The sequence below is a fragment of the Salvelinus alpinus genome, chromosome 7, assembly GCF_045679555.1.
Source record: "Salvelinus alpinus chromosome 7, SLU_Salpinus.1, whole genome shotgun sequence".
Taxonomy (NCBI): Eukaryota; Metazoa; Chordata; class Actinopteri; order Salmoniformes; family Salmonidae; genus Salvelinus; species Salvelinus alpinus.
In genome coordinates this window covers 19,164,605-19,185,890 of record NC_092092.1, presented here as the reverse complement: position 1 = coordinate 19,185,890, position 21,286 = coordinate 19,164,605, and the positions used below count along the sequence as shown (strand labels likewise).

Below are 21,286 nucleotides of genomic sequence, written 5' to 3'. Positions count from 1 at the left end.
TTACTATTTCCTACATTGTAAATGAATAACGAAGACATCAAACTATGAATGTAGTAACCAAAAAAGTGTGAAACAAATCAAAATATATTTTATATTTGAGATTCTTCAAAGTAGCCACCCTTTGCCTTGATGACAGTGTTGTACAGTCTTGGCATTCTCTCAATCAGCTTCACCTGGAATGCTTTCCCAACAGTCTTGAAGGAGTTTCCACATATGCTGAGCATTTGTTGGCTGCTTTTTCTTCACTCTGCGGTCCAAGTCATCCCAAACCATCTCAATTGGTTTGAGGTCAAGTGATTGTGGAGGCCAGGTCATCCGATGCAGCAGTCCATCACTCTCCTTCTTGGTCAAATATCCCTTACATAGCCTGGAGGTGTGTTTTGGGTCATTGTCCTGTTGAAAAACAAATGATAGCCCCACCAAGCGCAAGATGGGATGGCATATCACCGCAGAGTGCTGTGGTAGCCATGCTGGTTAAGTGTGCCTTGAATTCTAAATAAATCACTGACAGTGTCACCAGCAAAGCACCCACACCGTCACACCTCTTCCTTCATACTTCATTGTGGGAACCACACATGCGGAGAGCATCTGTTCACCTACTCTGTGTTTCACAGATTTCCACCGTTCTAATGTCCATTGCTTGTGTTTCTTGGCCCAACCAAGTCTCTTCTTCTCATTAGTGTCCTTTAGTAGTTGTTTCTTTGCAGCAATTTGACCATGAAGGCCTGATTCACGCAGTCTCCTCTGAACAGTTGATGTTGAGATGTGTTTGTTACTTGAACTTTGTGAAGCATTTATTTGGGCTGCAATTCTGATGCTGGTAACTCTAATGAACTTAACCTCTGCAGCAGAGGTAACTCTGGGTCTTCCTTTCCTGTGGCGGTCCTCATGAGAGCCAGTTTCATCATAGCGCTTGATGATTTTTGCGACGGCACTTGAAGAAACGTTGAAAATGTTCATCACATTTTCCGGATTGACTGACCTTCATGTCTTAAAGTAATGATGGACTGTTGTTTCTCTTTGCTTATTTGAGCTGTTCTTGTCATAATATGGACTTGGTCTTTTACCAAATAGGTCTATCTTCTGTATACCACCCCTACCTTGTCACAACACAACTGATTGGCTCAAACGCATTAAGAATGAAAGAAATTCCAGAAATTAACTTTTAACAAGGCACACCTGTTAATTGAAATGCATTCCAGGTGACTACCTCATGAAGCTGATTGAGAGAATGCAAAGAGTGTGCACAGCTGTCATCAAGGCAAAGGGTGGCTACTTTGAATAATCTCAAATATTAAATATATTTTGATTTGTTTAACACTTTTTTGGTTACTACATGATTCCATATGTGTTATTTCATATAGAAAATAGTACATATAAAGAAAAACCCTGGAATAAGTACGCATGTCCAAACTTTTGACTGGTACTGTACATAGGGGTAGATGTGTGTGCAATACAGATATATATACATTAGAAGGGTGTGTATAGGTGTGCAGTCACTTTGGATACAAGTGTCTGCTAAATGGACATATGATTATATTATTTATTAAGTAGATTGGGGTAAGGGTGTGTGTCGAAGAGTGTGTGAGCACATAGACAGGGCGGTACAGCTGTGTGTACAGTACACACAAACAGGGGGTAAGAATGTGATGTGTGTCTTACCGTCGTTGCAGAGTGGCCCTCCGAAAGAAGTCATGCTACAATCACAGCTGAACCCCTCCCACTGCTGCAGACACACACCCTGGTTTGCACACGAGTCCTCCTGGCACGTTGTACTGGGCCCTGGGCACAGGGAGGGAGGGAGGGGGAGTGGGAGGGGGGAGAGGGAAGTAAGGAAGGGGAGGGAGGGATTACTTAAAATATGTGATCAGATTTGACCAAATGTATGTGTATATATGTGATGAGAGAATTAAACACGTAAATACGATTAAAAGCATAATCCAACTTCATTCTTGTAATCCATTTACCCACATACAGTATGAAACACATTTCACATACTGACAAATGACATACTGAGACAAACATACTTCTCTCACTCTCTCTCGCTCCCTCACACACTAACACTTTACACACGGAAAAACATCACACACAGAAACACTACACACACACACACACACACACACACACACACACACACACACACACACACACACACACACACACACACACACACACACACACACACACACACACACACACACACACACACACACACACACACACACACACACACACACACACACACACACACAGGAAGACACATGTACTTATACAGAGACACGGAAAACACTCATTGAACAGTCAACCAGTGAGTTTTTTAAGACAGGTTTAAATAATATTTATGTTGCATTTACAGAGATTGTCTGTTGTTTTAGTGAGTTTTAAGGTATTCATGCTTATTTATCCACATAGTTATTATGTTCTTACAGCCTCACCACTGTTTTTAGGAAAGAACCAACATTATTATGAAAGAAAGGGAAACCATAGCAACACATTTGATTGTTTCTTGAGTCAAAAAGAAAGAGCACCGCAGGTCAAATGTAGAAAAAGCAAGTAGCCGGTGTATCCTATCAGAAACAGAGACAGAGGAACCATTCAGAGGTTTCCATCACTTCGTGAGGGATTAGATATATGCTTCCGTTCGGGCAAGAGAAGTCTAACACAGAGGGTAATCTAAAATCACAACTAAAGTCTCACGTAATTGGTCAGCTGCTTGATTAAGTTCTGGATCCATGCATGTTAATAGATGCTAAAACAAGGAGCGGCACGGGAACGAGGAGTTGCACCCTCTCCTTTGCAAGTTACGGGCTGAATGTTCCCTCCCCTTTCGAAATTGAGAAAGATGCTAACACCTGCGACATTGTGATTTCTCCAAATAACCAGTGATGAAAAAACCTTATACTGCTGCTTGTTAGCCTACACATCCCATTCCTTCCCGACAGATTCTACTGTACCAGTTATGGTTAAGTAGATCTGTCCACGAGAGAGTACACATAGGGTAGATAAAGTGGTAAGTAAAACAGGATCTGAGACAATCTGGGATCGGTCTCTTGTGGAGGGTCTAAAAACTTCAGTCGTCTTCAGTAATGCAAAAGAAAAGGTAAAGATCATCATCAGCAGCTATTAGCATTGAACAACAATGTCTCAGACACCGTTCTTAGCCTCTGTCTGTCAATACTGTAGGTCTGTCTTTACCTCTGTCTGTCAATACTGTAGGTCTGTCTGTCTGTCTTTACCTCTGTCTGTCAATACTGTAGGTCTGTCTGTCTGTCTTTACCTCTGTCTGTCAATACTATAGGTCTGTCTGTCTGTCTTTACCTCTGTATGTCAATACTGTAGGTCTGTCTGTCTGTCTTTACCTCTGTCTGTCAATACTGTAGGTCTGTATGTCTGTCTTTACCTCTGTCTGTCAATACTGTAGGTCTGTCTGTCTGTCTTTACCTCTGTCTGTCAATACTGTAGGTCTGTATGTCTGTCTTTACCTCTGTCTGTCAATACTGTAGGTCTGTCTGTCTGTCTTTACCTCTGTCTGTCAATACTGTAGGTCTGTCTGTCTGTCTTTACCTCTGTCTGTCAATACTGTAGGTCTGTATGTATGTCTGTCTTTACCTCTGTCTGTCAATACTATAGGCCTGTCTGTCTGTATGTCTTTACCTCTGTCTGTCAATACTGTAGGTCTGTATGTCTGTCTGTCTGTCTTTACCTCTGTCTGTCAATACTGTAGGTCTGTCTGTCTGTCTGTCTGTCTTTACCTCTGTCTGTCAATACTATAGGTCTGTCTGTCTGTATGTCTTTACCTCTGTCTGTATGTCCGTCCGTCCGTCTTTCTATATGTCTGTACCACTGTTTGTATGCCTGTCTGTCTATACGTCTGTCTGTCTGTCTGTCTGTCTGTCTGTCTGTCTGTCTGTCTGTCTGTCTGTCTGTCTGTCTGTCTGTCTGTCTGTCTGTCTGTCTGTCTATATGTCTGTCTGTCTATACCTCTGTCTGCCTGTTTGTCTGTCTGCCTGTATGTATGTCTGTCTTTACCTCTGCCTGTATGTCCGTCTGTTTGTCTATATGTATGTTTGCCTATATGTCTGTTTGTCTATATGTCTGTATGTCTGTCTATCTGTCTGTACCACTGTCTGTATGTCTGTCTGTTTGTCTATACGTCAGTCTGTCTATACCTTTGTCTGACTGTTTGCCTATATGTCTGTTTGTCTATATGTCTGTTTACATATATGTCTGTTTGTCTATATGTCTGTTTGTCTATATGTCTGTTTACATATATGTCTGTTTGTCTATATGTCTGTTTGTCTATATGTCTGTTTGTCTATATGTCTGTTTACATATATGTCTGTTTGTCTATATGTCTGTTTGTCTATATGTCTGTTTGTCTATATGTCTGTTTGTCTATATGTCTGTTTACATATATGTCTGTTTGTCTATATGTCTGTTTGTCTATATGTCTGTTTGTCTATATGTCTGTTTGTCTATATGTCTGTTTACATATATGTCTGTTTGTCTATATGTCTGTTTGTCTATATGTCTGTTTGTCTATATGTCTGTTTGTCTATATGTCTGTTTACATATATGTCTGTTTGTCTATATGTCTGTTTGTCTATATGTCTGTTTGTCTATATGTCTGTTTGTCTATATGTCTGTTTGTCTATATGTCTGTTTGTCTATATGTCTGTTTACATATATGTCTGTTTGTCTATATGTCTGTTTACATATATGTCTGTTTGTCTATATGTCTGTTTACATATATGTCTGTTTGTCTATATGTCTGTTTGTCTATATGTCTGTTTGTCTATATGTCTGTTTACATATATGTCTGTTTGTCTATATGTCTGTTTACATATATGTCTGTTTGTCTATATGTCTGTTTGTCTATATGTCTGTTTGTCTATATGTCTGTTTGTCTATATGTCTGTTTGTCTATATGTCTGTTTACATATATGTCTGTTTGTCTATATGTCTGTTTGTCTATATGTCTGTTTGTCTATATGTCTGTTTGTCTATATGTCTGTTTACATATATGTCTGTTTGTCTATATGTCTGTTTACATATATGTCTGTTTGTCTATATGTCTGTTTGTCTATATGTCTGTTTGTCTATATGTCTGTTTACATATATGTCTGTTTGTCTATATGTCTGTTTACATATATGTCTGTTTGTCTATATGTCTGTTTGTCTATATGTCTGTTTGTCTATATGTCTGTTTGTCTATATGTCTGTTTGTCTATATGTCTGTTTACATATATGTCTGTTTGTCTATATGTCTGTTTGTCTATATGTCTGTTTGTCTATATGTCTGTTTGTCTATATGTCTGTTTGTCTATATGTCTGTTTACATATATGTCTGTTTGTCTATATGTCTGTTTGTCTATATGTCTGTTTGTCTATATGTCTGTTTGTCTATATGTCTGTTTGTCTATATGTCTGTTTGTCTATATGTCTGTTTGTCTATATGTCTGTTTACATATATATCTGTTTGTCTATATGTCTGTTTGTCTATATGTCTGTTTGTCTATATGTATGTTTGTCTATATGTATGTTTACATATATGTCTGTTTGTCTATATGTCTGTTTGTCTATATGTCTGTTTGTCTATATGTCTGTTTGTCTATATGTCTGTTTGTCTATATGTCTGTTTACATATATGTCTGTTTGTCTATATGTCTGTTTGTCTATATGTCTGTTTACATATATGTCTGTTTGTCTATATGTCTGTTTGTCTATATGTCTGTTTGTCTATATGTCTGTTTGTCTATATGTCTGTTTGTCTATATGTCTGTTTACATATATGTCTGTTTGTCTATATGTCTGTTTGTCTATATGTCTGTTTGTCTATATGTCTGTTTGTCTATATGTATGTTTACATATATGTCTGTTTGTCTATATGTCTGTTTACATATATGTCTGTTTGTCTATATGTCTGTTTGTCTATATGTCTGTTTACATATATGTCTGTTTGTCTATATGTCTGTTTGTCTATATGTCTGTTTACATATATGTCTGTTTGTTTATATGTCATCTATCTGCCAGGCTGTCAGCCAGTATGCTATGTAGTCTGTCAACCAGTCAGTCAGGCAGTCTGCCATGTCATCTGTCTGCCAGGCTGTTAGTTAGTCTGCTTTGTAGTCTGTCAGCCAGTCAGTCAGCCCCTCTGTAGGCTGTGTTAATGGGAGTGTTAATGCCAGAGGAATGACACAGGGTTAATATGGATGTTAAACAGAGTTATGTAACATGGTTCAGTTTGTTATGCTGAGATTATGAATGAGATTAGCTTGGACAATGATACATGTTGTTACAATGGTGAATTACAAATTATATATGACTATTAGTTAATTTACTACTACATATTTCAGTTCTCAAAAGTGTGAAGTTTATAACCGTTTACTTTGTCCCATAATGTTATTGTATAGTAGGCCGACAGTATGTTATTGCACATTTTTTGTCACTTTTATTAGTTTTAGTGGTTGTGGAAGTAGTAACTAGTTTTAATGATTAGTGTTCAGTTTAATTATGGTTATTTATTCATTGATTTATTCAATAAAAAATGGTTATTCTTATGAATGATGCTTTGTGAATTAACACTTATGTACATGTTTTCATCCTACTTCCCCATATACAACATCAATAAATACTGAATAAAACAAATATAGCATTGAAATAATAGTATTTACACTGATAAGAAAAGTACAATTTGACACACTTCACACAGGAAACAACGGTTGCTATCTTACAAACATGAGGTAGCTACAGTAAGACCCCATCTATTTTGATTCAAAATTGCACAATGATATACATATTTGGTGCAATTCCATGCATACAGTGGGCAACATGTATATGTTGTTAGGAAGACTATGAGCCATGCAATAAAATAATGGTATATAAAATGTATACCATATGTGACCAAATAGACATGAGTGAGGTGAATACAATAAACTATAGTGAGTAGAACATACGTGACTGTGAGACGATAACAAGAGACCCATAGGCTGTCATACAAGATGGTGGTGGGGGTCCACTTCCAAATCGTCCCCTAGACCCTACGCTCTATGCACTTGTGGAAATCCGAGCGCATTTCATTGTTATATGAAACTTGGTGAAACGTCCACCTAGCCTATCAGAGGGCAAGGTGGAGCTATTTATATGTTGCTTACATTTGTCAAATCCTCTCAGAGGTATAGGATCTAGGGGTCGGTTTAGGATTGGACAGGTGCGTGAGCCTTGTATTCCCTATGGGCCTGAAGCCCATCCCTTATGACATGGGAGTGATGTAACACCCTGAGTTGAGTTGGAGGGGTGAGGATGTGAAGAGAGATGGAAGTGGTGCTTGTGGAGGGGTGAGGATGTGAGGATGTGAAGAGAGGTGGAAGTGGTGCTTGTGGAGGGGTGAGGATGTGAAGAGAGGTGGAGGTGGTGGTTGTGGAGATGTGAGGATGTGAAGAGAGGTGGAAGTGGTGCTTGTGGAAGGGTGAAGATGTGAAGAGAGGTGGAAGTGGTGCTTGTGGAAGGGTGAAGATGTGAAGAGAGGTGGAAGTGGTGGTTGTGGAGGGGTGAGGATGTGAAGAGAGGTGGAAGTGGTGCTTGTGGAAGGGTGAAAATGTGACGAGAGGTGGACGTGGTGGTTGTGGAGGGGTGAGGATGTGAAGAGAGGTGGAAGTGGTGCTTGTGGAAGGGTGAATATGTGAAGAGAGGTGGAAGTGGTGCTTGTGGAGGGGTGAGGATGTGAAGAGAGGTGGAGGTGGTGGTTCTGGAGGGGTGAGGATGTGAAGAGAGGTGGAAGTGGTGCTTGTGGAGGGTTGGGGGGTGTGAGGGGTTTGTGGACAGTTGGGGGGTGTGAGGGGTTTGTGGACGGTTGGGGCGGTCTGTATCAAACAAACAGAAGCTATCTACCTTGCAAGTCAGCTTTCATCAATGAAACTTGATCAAGTCAGCGAAACAATAAGGAAAGGAAAAGGCAGAATACACCAGATGTTAGTAAAGCACTGAAATGTTGTCAGAGATTCTGTATGAACAGAGAGAAACACATAGAGACAGGAGAAGACGGAGAGACGACAGAGAGACAAAGTAACAAACAAGTCAAGTAAGTCCTGTAGGATGACGCAGAAAGGAGAGAATGTGCTGAATGATTTAGCGAAACACTTTGGTCGAGAAATAGCCTTGAATGATTCAGAAATGTAAAAGAGAGGAGAATAAAAGCAAGATAATGTCTGGTCATTACAAGTGGAGACTTTTTAATGGTTCTTTGAGGTGAAGGAAGTGTACTTTTAGTAGACATACAATCACATGTTCGTAATGTATTATTGCTGTGGGTAATGTATTATTGCTGTGGGTAATGTATTATTGCTGTGGGTAATGTATTATTGCTGTGGGTAATGTATTATTGCTGTGGGTAATGTATTATTGCTGTGGGTAATGTATTATTGCTGTGGGTAATGTATTATTGCTATTGGTAATGTATTATTGCTGTGGGTAATGTATTATTGCTGTGGGTAATGTATTATTGCTGTGGGTAATGTATTATTGCTGTGGGTAATGTATTATTGCTATGGGTAATGTATTATTGCTGTGGGTAATGTATTATTGCTGTGGGTAATGTATTATTGCTATGTGATTGGATTGCTGTATATAGAAGTACCATGTATGTAGAATGTATATGTAAAGTGTGATATGTAAACTGTATGTATATGTAGCAAAAAAGCTGTAAAAACAAAACATATATGTGTGTGCTCCGAAGAGAGGTAGGGGTGGGGGAGGTTTAATATTAAAATAAAATACACAAAATAATAATACAAAAACTGTAAACATACTGTCCTTTCTTGTTTTATTTCTTTGCTTACCTATTGTTCACCTAACACCTTTTTTGCACTATTGGTTAGAGCCTGTAAGTAAGCATTTCACTGTAAGGTCTACACCTGTTGTATTCGGCGCACGTGACAAATAAACTTTGATTTGATTTAGTCACTCAGTCACTCAGACCTACTCAGAGTTGTTCCACTATGTGTCTATTCCTATTGTGTATCTTCATTTGGAAGCTTGAATAACTGTATTATCCTGTACTCTGCTGCAGACAAGTATACCTGTTGGGTCTAATCCAGAATGCTGATTGGTTAAAACTGCATTCCAGCCAGTGTCTAGTCCACAGGCACCATTGGCTAAATCTATAATGTTAAAATGCCTATTTACTCTGTTCCATCTGACTGTGCAATCCACTGTCTCATCAGCCCAGCCAGGCAATTTATAAACTTGATCTCCACTATAAAAAGCATCTAGACATTTTCTCACATTTCTTTTAGACAAGCATTTAATTTACAACAGCGGGAGATTTGTATAAACCTTGTTGTTTGTCTCTCCAACATTTGCAACATTGTTTCAATATTCTAATTTGATTTCCAGATGTCCCATAGTAATGAACGTGTCGGGAGTCGGGATGAGAGACAGGAAGGCAGCATTTCTCTGCCTGTTGAAATCATGAATCAGCATGATTTTTATGGATATATGCAAAGAACTAGCATTAGAAAACAGGTCAAACGGAATGAAGTGCAGCTAGTTTGCAGTCTTTCCAGCTTCAGTTTGAAGTGAGTGTGTTAGCTGTGTTGTTGGCTAGCTCCTCTGAACAAGCGTCCTGATGAGAGAACACATTTTCTACACCAGGCGAAATTGCGCATCCATAGCTCATTGCTATGGATGTATCCAAATAAATGTCACTAGAAAACAGATTAAACAAATGCAGCTACTTTGCTGTTATTCTGGCTGCACTGTTTGACGTGACTGTAAATTAGTTAGCTGTAATTGGTTAGCTAGCAAGCAAGGGATAAGAACGTTGCCAGCCAGTATGGCAATGGAACATTTAGAACGAATGACTGGGTCGCGTCCATAGACACAGAACAAAAAGACTGAACAACTGGGTCGCGTCTCTGGCAACCGAACCAATAGAACGAACGACCAGCCGGCTTGGGAAGCAACCTTGGATTTGTGTCGGGACAATATCTTGTGGCAGGATGAAATAGTATGAATAAATTAATCAACATAACGTTTTGAATGAAAAAATGTAAATCACTGTTTGAATATGTTCGTAACCCGGTTTGCCAACAACACCCGTTTCAATATAACCTCCGAACACCGGCTTCTCGGGTATTATCACTTAAGTATTATCCTGTACTCTGCTGCAGAATATTATAACTGTATTATCCTGTAATCTGCTGCAGAATAGTATAACTGTTTTATCCTGTAATCTGCTGCAGAATATTATAACTGTTTTATCCTGTAATCTGCTGCAGAATATTATAACTGTATTATCCTGTACTCTGCTGCAGAATATTATAACTGTTTTATCCTGTAATCTGCTGCAGAATATTATAACTGTATTATCCTGTAATCTGCTGCAGAATATTATAACTGTATTATCCTGTAATCTGCTACAGAATATTATAACTGTATTATCCTGTAATCTGCTGCAGAATATTATAACTGTATTATCCTGTACTCTGCTGCAGAATATTATAACTGTATTATCCTGTAATCTGCTGCAGAATATTATAACTGTATTATCCTGTAATCTGCTGCAGAATATTATAACTGTATTATCCTGTACTCTGCTGCAGAATATTATAACTGTTTTATCCTGTAATCTGCTGCAGAATATTATAACTGTATTATCCTGTAATCTGCTGCAGAATATTATAACTGTATTATCCTGTAATCTGCTACAGAATATTATAACTGTATTATCCTGTAATCTGCTGCAGAATATTATAACTGTATTATCCTGTACTCTGCTGCAGAATATTATAACTGTATTATCCTGTAATCTGCTGCAGAATATTATAACTGTATTATCCTGTAATCTGCTGCAGAATATTATAACTGTATTATCCTGTACTCTGCTGCAGAATATTATAACTGTATTATCCTGTAATCTGCTGCAGAATATTATAACTGTATTATCCTGTACTCTGCTACAGAATATTATAACTGTATTATCCTTTATTATTATTATCTGCTGCAGTTCTGTGGAACAGTTTACTAAACTACCCGAGTTTACTGGGTACAAAAAAATTACGATGACGTTAAAACAGGGAGAAAAAAAATCTGTGTCATGGCATTGTCCTTACATACATAGAAAAATAGAACAGGGAAAGAGTGGAGGAGGATGATATTTTGAAATGTGAAATAAAAACCGAAGTGAGAAGGACGTTGACAAATACATCAAATATTGACTTTGGAAGTGGTGCAAACATAATGCTAACGCTGTGTCCCAAATGGCACCCTATTCCCTATATAGTGTAATACATTTTACTAGAGCCTTATGGGGCCTGATCAAAAGTAGTGTACTACACAGGGGTTAGGGAGTTATTTGGAATGCAGACGAAGGTCAAATTATATTCATTTATGCAACAAAATTCTCATCCATAATTCAAGAGGATTGCTTCTGGCAAACACTCAGACTAAGCATGCAAGGAACAGTGTGTGTGTGTGTGTGTGTGTGTGTGTGTGTGTGTGTGTGTGTGTGTGTGTGTGTGTGTGTGTGTGTGTGTGTGTGTGTGTGTGTGTGTGTGTGAGAGTGTGTGTGTGTGTGTGTGTGTGTGTGGAGCAGGGCAGAGCAGAGCAGTGCAGTAGAATGGGATAACACTAACAATACAAATGTTGTTAGCGACAGTAATCTGATTATCCTGTAGCCAAAATAATCCGAACTGACGAGGGTAGAGGACTGGCAGCTTTTGAAGTATTCTAACAGCCTACCAACATACTTGATGGATATTAACATGGTAAATGATGTGCCAAAGGGTGTTGATATTGTTGCTTCGGTGTGTGCGGGTGCTTGGGTGGTTGCGTGGTGGGTCGGTGTACATGACCGTGTTTGTGTCTCTGTGTGTGTGTGTGTGGTGTGTGTGTGTGGCGGGGGGGGGGGGGGGGCAGACACCTGGACTGTGGACAAACAGGGAAAAGTGTTCACAGCATTGAGAAGTAAATGAAAGGTCTGTTAATGAGTTAGGTGAGAGGCTGATGGGAAAGAGCATGAAGCCGTGAAGAAAGGCCAGAAGTAACAGCATCAGCGAAAGTGTGTTTCTGGTGTGTGGAAAGAAAATGGTTCTTTCATAGGCACTTCAATTGAGAACGTTTGTTGATAGTATGACCATCGGTAGATTATCTACATCCAAATAATGTGGGACCAAAATGTATTCCTCTTTGGAAGGCTGGAGGATTTAGAAGTTATTGTCTACGTTTCCTCAATTTGTAACCAGCAAAGATGCCTTGCAGAAGTCATCTTAGAGCAGAGATCACCGGTGTCAAATCAAATCGGAAAAAAGCCTCAAGTTGTTTGCTGTATTTTAAAACCATGTGTGGTCCAGGGCACAGAAAATAAACATAACTGAGAGGAAAACATTCACAATGTCACAGTAACAACAACTACGATGTGATCACAAACTTTGATTTGATTATGATTTGATTTGACTATTATGAAATCACTTATTGTTATCACTTAATTTCTACCCGGAACAGAGAGAAGAGGACGGCCCACCCTAGTGTGTGTGTGTGTATGTGTGTGTGTGTGTGTGTGTGTGTGTGTGTGTGTGGTGTGTGTGTGTGTGTGTGTGTCTGTGTGTGTGTGTGTGTGTGTGTGTGTGTGTGCGTGTGCGCATGCGCGTGCGCGTGTGTGTGTGTTTACCTTCACAGCCTCTCTCTATCTGGCCCACACATGCAAGGGCATCCGACATCAGGTCCGGGAGGCGTCCGTTCAGGTCCACCGATGCTAGGCAACCCTGGAAGCCCTCCTTGGCGTGCACCAGCTTGGGAAGCTCCTTGTATGTCTCTTTGGCCACGCCACCAATATACAGGTCACCTGTGAAGGACAGGGTAGGAAAAAGATGAAGGATAGTGGCCTGTCAAGGAACCCAATCTCCAAGCAAGCAGCGGATAGGCAACAGTGGTGCTCTCTCATTGAAGCCTTATATTTTTCATAGGAATGAAGAGGATTAAGTAAGTATGTGGGGGAATACGAATGGACAGGAATGGTTAATATATCACTGATGAGGTGATAACTGGTCTATAATACAACCAGCATTACTTCTACTATTCAGAATGACAAAGGTAAAGAACAGAAATATTGATGCGTTGCTGTTCAATAAAACACAGTAGACTAGTTTGGAATCACTGACACCTGGTGGAGAATAATAGCTACTGCTATAATCTGTATACACTGTACAGTCACAGTGTTTCTAGTCTAGAACTGACAATATGCCTTAAAGTGTGCATCTGTTCCCGGATATAAATATATATATATATATATATATAGTGATGGGCCTTGTGATACAGTAATTCCATTGATAGGATACCCCACAGTTCAATGTAACATTGATTTTACTCTCCTCTGATCTTCTTTGAAAGACATCCACTAGCGCTGTCAAACAGCAGACCAGTAACAGTCAACTGGCTCCTCTGAGACACTGTACCCCAACGCAATAACAATAGTGCCACCCTCCGTCAGAGTATGTTGAGAACATAAACCCCCAGCCCCAGGCAGCCTACCCTTCAGGTCCAGGTTCTTGGCTCCCATGGTGGTCTGGGTGGTGATTTTGGTGTCGATCTTGACGGTGTGGAGGTTGTTAGTGTCTCGTGAGATCATGACGTTGTGCCAGTGGTTATCATTCAGGGGCTTGTTGGAGTTGCCCTTGATCAGGTGAGCTCCGTTTCCCAGGTCTGATACGTAGTGCAGGTAGCTGGGAAAAGGCATTCACATGAATAATGATGCAGACACACACTCGCGCACACCTGCATAGACACGCACACACACTCCAAACACACACAACCCGCCCAATCCTTCAATATGAAACACTAAACTACAGTATGTCTTGACAACTTACCCCTTGACCAGCTCAACCACGATGAAGTCGTTTCCGTCCCCGCTGTTGAACAGTATGAGTCCATCTGACGAGGTGGTCTTGAACTGGAAGAACAGGTGCATAGAGTAGTAGGCCTGCAGGGTGGTCAGAGCCAAATAGCTCGACCGAGACTTGAACGTGACCGGGTCAGCAATGATGTTCTTGAAGCCGATCATGGCGTTGAGCTCGCAGTAGTCAATGTCACCGTTCTTACACAGGTCTATAGGAAAAATAGAATAGATACTGTAAGTATATCTTTTTGTCTCACACACAACTCTGGGGTTAAGAGCACAACATTAGTAGTATTAATGATCCGACACAAGAAAACCTCCAGTAGCCTGTTCAGTCCCACTTTTTCCAACACCCAGCCCAGGACTTGGACCGTTGACCTTCCAGTTACTGGTCCACCTCCCTAACCTCTGGGCTACCTACCTATGTAGGCCATGCCGTTGAAGGAGAGGCTCTGGAGATGGCCTATGAAGTTGGAAGGCACCATGGACATGAATCGTTTCTCCGTCACGATACCCGTCTCAATGTTGTGAAACTCCAACTGGGTGTGGTCACCTGCCATTTGACCTTTTGATTAACAGAAGGGAGGGTGAGAGGGGGGGGAGACATGGGTGGAGGGAGGTCATTCATGTCTCCAGCAGGACACATGCCACTCTCACCTCCTAATGGTCTGGAGCCACACTTGTCACTAGTAGAAAGGTACGTGAAACACAATGGGTTTATACACACAGGGCCGGCTTCCCAACGCATATTAAGACTAATCCTGTACTACAAAGCATGCTCAATGGAGAATATTCATTGAAATATCTTTCTAGTCCAAGACTAGTTTTAATCTTTGTCTGGGAAACTAGCCCCAAAATGATCGATTGCATATCAGACATTATGGACTAGATCCAACTTTGTCTGATCTAGTCCATAGTCAAACTGTGTGTCTTACCTACAAGGGGCCCAAGGACTGTCCTGAAAAGTATCACACTCATATAAAACATAGACATTGAATTAGAGAGAGGGAGGTTGTACCTTCTACAGGTTGAAGACCATCTACGGTGAGTTTCAAACTCTTTCCCCTCCTGAACACACGCACCGTATGCCACTCGTTATCATTCAGGTTCTGACCAGCAAATATGGTCTCTGGACCCTTGCCTGTAGGACAGCCCAAACACTGGTTAACACACACACACCTCGAGATGGGGAGAAGAGACACCAGAGTTAGTGCAGTGACAGGGTGTGTTTGGGAGGAGAGGGTGGGGGGGTAAAAGAGAGAGAGAGAGAGGACGGAGTAAAATAATACTAATAAAACAGAACATATTTAATGACCCACACAACACCACCTCAGGTTGTTTCTCACATCATTAGGTGTAACAACACCTCATTTACCTACATGTTGCTTATAGAAATATAATCGCAGAAATCACAGAACACTGTTTGGAATTGGATACCCATTTTAGTCATTGTTTTTCTATGAGTGTGCTATTAATAACAATGTCACTAGGTGGCAGTAAAGCTCCACCCCAATGCTGGCATGGCTTGGCAATACATAAGGGTAAGACACAGAGAAACAAACTCCATCTTGATTAGTTAACGGTAAATGGCATTTCAAACCTTATTCTGCTGTGTCTGACCTCAATAAAATGAATTGTAAATAATGATGTTGAGGAAAAAATAATAGTGATCACGAAAAACACCTCACTCAATCAGATGAATTGTAAATAATGATGTAGAGAAACAACAAAAAAATCATAACCATGAAGTAAACATTATTCAAGGTGCTAGTTTGAGCCCTGTAACCGTGAGGCAGGGAGGGAAGTGTATTGTCAAAGAATGGAAGCTAGGTCCCGGACAGTCTGCTGCCAGGAGGAAATAAGGACTGTGATTTTTTTGAAGAGGGATTTACTGATGTCATAGCTGCCTTATTGGCTAACTGTGGAAAAAAAAGAAAACCGCCCAATGGTGTTACCAGAAAGAACCTTCCAGGGGATTCTCTAAAGAGGGACATCTAACTGAGTACATGACGTTATGGCTGATGGCAAGGCAACTGTGCCTTGAAAAACAAGTGATGTGTTAAAACAACTGGTGTTGCCAGCAAGCCTACCAGAGTTTTGGCATCCCATTCAATGCCTAAGTCTGATATGTTTACAACATAGTGACTAACTCACTATATAACTTTTTTAGTAATAATATATTTTTTTAACTAACACTTGTGTCTTGTCTTTTCCTACTAGCACTGACTTTGTTGATAGCTACTTTTTTGAGGAACAATGTACTTACTATGACTGTGATATGTGGTTGTCCCACCTAGCTATCTTAAGATGAATGCACTAACTTTAAGTCGCTCTGGATAAGTGTTTGCTAAATTACTAAAATGTAAATGTATGTAATGCTCATTTTTAAATATTGAGAGCTTCTGGTGAGTAGGACCTCCAATGTAGTTATATAGGGATATATAGGGATATATATTGTTTTATATTTAAATATGTAGTTTGGACCAAGTGAAGACACTGCATTGCATTCCCACTTCATGAATTATGAATTAAAAACCATTAAGGATGAAAGACAGTTCCCGTAGTAGAATATGTCCTACTGAGGGCTGAGGAGAACAAAGCCTTATCTCCCCTAACACATCACCAGGAACCCAGTGAGGACACTGGACTACATCTTATGGCAAGTCAGGACATGTTACCAGATAATGGATGTGAAGAGAAAGGAAAATGTCTTTGTGACTATGTCTCATTTCCTTCATTTGAGAGTTTCAGAGTATATACACTAAATATATACACACACGAACACACATATACACACACACTCACACTCACATGCACACACACACACACACACACACACACACACACACACACACACACACACACACACACACACACACACACACACACACACACACACACACACACACACACACACACACACACACACACACACACACACACACACAATCAACATGTTCAAAGTCAGAGCTGGAATCACAGTCAGTGTATTTTAAATGATCTCCTTCCATCTGGCACAATATGAATCTCTCCTCTCCTCAACAGAAGACAATAAGATTGAATCAAACAGAAGACAATAAGCTTGTACAGGATCAGAATCAGAGGCTGGAGTAGATCCAGTTGGAACACCGATCATTCAGTTTTCTCATAAAGCCACACTGTTTCAGATTCAGAAACATTTTAGTGTCTCAACATTGGGCAATTTGATGGTATGAGATATCTTACATGACCTTCGACCCAAGACTTTTACAGTGTGTCAACACACAAGGAACATCTATCCTCCTGAAACGTCTCCCCCCCTCTTTTTCCTAAATGTTTTCTCTCCTCTTCCAATTGTCTTGGCCACAAGGACAGAGGAATGGAAGGCAAAGCTCAATCCATCCTTTCAAGTGCCCGAACTCCATCCCTCCATCCCATTATTTCATATATCGCTCCCTCTCCCCCTCTCCCTCACTCCTAATCCCATTCTCCAGGAGCCTGGTTTCTATCCTCCCCGGCCCTGGTGGGGTGTTTAGTGCTTACAAAGCAAAACGGCACCTCTGAGATTGAGTATAATATCCTAGTGCTCCGGCTGCCTGTGATTTGCATACACATTGAGGCGTTCAGGCTTTGAAGATTGCAGAGAAAGAGGAAAGGAAATAAATAGCCGTAAAAGGGTTGACTGGGATGAACCTGGTCCCCATTAGGGTTGTGCTGAATGGCGGGAACCCGGTAACCAAGATTTACTGGGATTTACCGCACAAAACCACTCGCTTTCCCGGGATAAATAACTGCGAGAAACCGGTAAATTCGAATAAATTATTTATATGAACAGAATGAACAGCATGGTGTAAAATGGAACTGTTAAATTATATGCAATGTCTAAATCTGGCTTCTCTACGGCCTCTGCCTGATGAACCAACTCTCAGGGTGGAGACAGACAGCCCATCTCAGTACAGAGCACAGTTCACAGTGCATGTAGACGTTTCATCTCATCATGGTAACGTTTTTTTCTTGTGACAGGTAGGCCTACATTTGCTGCGGCATAGCCTTTGATACAGTAATATAAAGACCAAATGTGTATCTAATTTACCCATCTCCTTCTGGCTTTCGGGAGTCACCTTATTTTTTTATTGTAAAGATTCATGTATTTTTTATGTGTTAAAATGTGTTTTATGTGTTAAAACAGCCTACCACTCAGATATCATTGCTTTAAATCGTTGTTCGCAGTCTTTCTCTCTCTGCATAAACTCCCATTCAAATTGCATCCAAAATAGATAACCCTGTTCTAGATTGATATATAGCCCTATATAGGCCTAGCCTACCTCTCTCAGGTAATACATTCAATGCTGTATTTACCTTATGTCTTATATTTAGCTAATTAATGATGGGTTATGCATAATAAGCTTCTAACTTGTAGCCTCTGTCTCTTGCGCAATACCCACACACCTGTGCTCTGCTGGCCTCTCCTTAAAAAGGCTCCTTAGCTCTTGGAGTCCCATGCAGGAACAACTAGACAAGATTAGTTTGCTGGACATAATTTTATTTGCATTTCTTATACCAGTAGACTATTCGAAGAGGGACGCAAGCTCTTTTTTGTTGAATGTTAAATACAGCAGCCAATAGAACTCACGGGTAGTTTGAAAGAAGGGCGAGCTCACGATGGTGTAAGGCTATAGCAGTTATTTATTCAGACCCATAACCATTAAATCTTCATGAAGAGAAGTGAAAGCTTTCTGCATCTAATTGTAGTCCTATATCATTCAAGGATGTCATTAGAACGATGAAAGTAAGGACAACGAAACTGTTGAAAGGGTGGAAGGAATGAAGCAACAATAGAGGGAGGAAGAGTTAGTAAAAACACCAGGGGAAGTATTATGAAAGGTAGGCTATACAGTATATGAGTCAGCCTACCAGTTATACAAAGAGGCCCTATTATATTTCAAAAATAACATTTTCTAGCCTATACCGGTAACTTTGTAGGCAGCATGTGCTGCACCAGAATCGCAAGTTCTCATCTGCTTTATCATGGTTTGAACGATATGCGTAATTCCTGTCAATATAATACAGTTAAGTACAGTGGAGGCTGCTGAGGGGGGAACTGCTCATAATAATGGCTGGAAGGGAGTATAATGAATGGAATGGTATCAAACCAATGAAAACCATGTTCCTCCATTCCAGCCATTATTATGAGCCGTTCTCCCCTCAGCAGCCTCCACTGATATAGTACAATGCAGTACAGTAATACAGTTCACAATCAAAAAGATTAGCCTACTGGAGCTAGTTTAATTTATTTACCCAAGAGAGCATATAGCTAGCTACATCTATGGGCTTTTATGTTTTTCTGTCGCGTGTAATGTGCAGTAGCCTATATCATGTATTTGGATAACGACACAATCATTTGGGCTTTTTTAGGCATGGGCTCATTCAATTTTGTTAATGTAGGGCTCATTAAATGTATTTAATATATGACTCATTAAATGTATTTAATATATGGCTCATCAGGCTCAGGTAGCATCAGGTTGAATGTTCATGCTGATCAAAGCTCTAATCAAATCCAGACATATTTATATGATTTATAATGCTTTTGAATGACACGTCCGGTTTTGGCGGGAAATACCAGGTTACCTGGGAGAAAAGTGATTTATTCTCGGGATGGATTTTTTTTTAAATACCGGGACACTACCCTAGTGTGTGTGTGTGTGTGTGTGTGTGTGGGTGTGAAAGAGAATGGTGGTGCACGTGTGCTATTCAAAGTAAAGTGTAACGGAAATTAAGAAAGACCTGGAGGTCACATGGGTCACATCTCCATGGAAAGAAACCAGACTGCATCTAATTTCCTCTCCACGCGCACACACACACACGAACGCACGCACGCACACACACACACACACACACACACACACACACACACACACACACACACACACACACACACACACACACACACACACACACACACACACACACTCACGCACACACCACCTAGTTAACAGTATTAGTCAGCTTCTGCTAAGTTACTGGTGATTACATCATCCTACAGATACCAAGTTGTAACAAATCGATATTACAACAACTAAACACGAACCAAACAAAAAAAGCCAATCCGTGTGTGTGTGTGTGTGTGTGTGTGTGTGTGTGTGTGTGTGTGTGTGTGTGTGTGTGTGTGTGTGTGTGTGTGTGTGTGTGTGTGTGTGTGTGTGTGTGTGTGTGTGTGTGTGTATTTTTAGCTTGTCGTCAGTCAGCGCATGTTAACAGTGTTTAAGTTGAAGTGGCAGCGGTTTCTTCGGGCAGAGCTGAGGATGCCCGAGGGAAGGGAGCCGAAGACCCCTAATTGACAGTGATGTGTTTTTTGAGTCTGTGCTGTGTGTGTTTTTTCTTTGAGTCTGTTCTGAACATGTCATTCTTCCACAAAGCTGAACCAAGATGCCGAAAACTGACAACACTAATTAACGCAATAAATAATTAAGTGGTTTAAAAAATAATAAGGAGTGAAAAAATAATGACCTGGGAAAAAATGGAAAAACAATCCTTGGAAGTGGAACGGTTACTCTATCCAAGTAGAAGATGGTAAGTGTATGTAGCTAGAACAGAGTTTTAAAGCTGCATTGGTGTTTGGTGCTTTTCTTTTCAGGAATGTAAATGAAACATTTTCCTCAGAACCAATTAGGCTAGGTCTGAGTCGACGCAAGGAGCCTCTTTCTCTCCTTCACTTTTTTCTTTACTTTATTCTTGAGGATAATATCTAGGGGAACGGCACCTCCGTACCTTCAGGCTCTGATCAGGCCCTACACCCAAACAAGGGCACTGCGTTCATCCACCTCTGGCCTGCTCGCCTCCCTACCTCTGAGGAAGTACAGTTCCCGCTCAGCCCAGTCAAAACTGTTCGCTGCTCTGGCACCCCAATGGTGGAACAAACTCCCTCACGACGCCAGGTCAGCGGAGTCAATCACCACCTTCCGGAGACACCTGAAACCCCACCTCTTTAAGGAAGACCTAGGATAGGATAAAGTAATCCTTCTAACCCCCCCCCCCCCCCCTTAAAAGAGTTAGATGCACTATTGTAAAGTGGTTGTTCCACTGGATATCATAAGGTGAATGCAACAATTTGTAAGTCGCTCTGGATAAGAGCGTCTGCTAAATGACTTAAATGTAAATGTAAATCTACCTCCATTCGTGCATTCTCAAACGTTGGCATCACACAGTCATGTCTCACATCATTTCTGAATAATGTGTGCCAAACACAGGCACGCATGTCTTATTTCTGAAGTCAACGTGCCAGTCAACAGTGGTAGTGCCAAACGAGCTTCGGTGACTCTTGCTATTCAGGTGGAGATCATTTGCTCTAAGTGCCTCAGGCTGCGTTTACACAGGCAGCACAATTATGATATTTTGCCAAATGATTGGTAAAATAAT

At 40.5% G+C, this 21,286-nt stretch overlaps 1 protein-coding gene across 22 annotated transcripts in view; it reads right to left on the bottom strand.

Annotated features, from left to right (window-relative positions):
* Nucleotides 1-21,286, bottom strand: part of LOC139580539 (neurexin-1a-like) — a 605,221-nt gene that overhangs the window by 308,738 nt on the left and 275,197 nt on the right. For all 22 annotated transcript variants that reach the window (XM_071409319.1, XM_071409321.1, XM_071409331.1 and 19 more), the window contains 6 exons: nt 14,910-15,032; nt 14,313-14,456; nt 13,863-14,100; nt 13,528-13,718; nt 12,668-12,841; nt 1,663-1,782 (listed from right to left, as the gene is read on the bottom strand). In XM_071409319.1, coding sequence (XP_071265420.1) covers nt 1,663-1,782; nt 12,668-12,841; nt 13,528-13,718; nt 13,863-14,100; nt 14,313-14,456; nt 14,910-15,032 — 990 coding nt within the window. The remainder of the gene's footprint in view (nt 1-1,662; nt 1,783-12,667; nt 12,842-13,527; nt 13,719-13,862; nt 14,101-14,312; nt 14,457-14,909; nt 15,033-21,286) is intronic.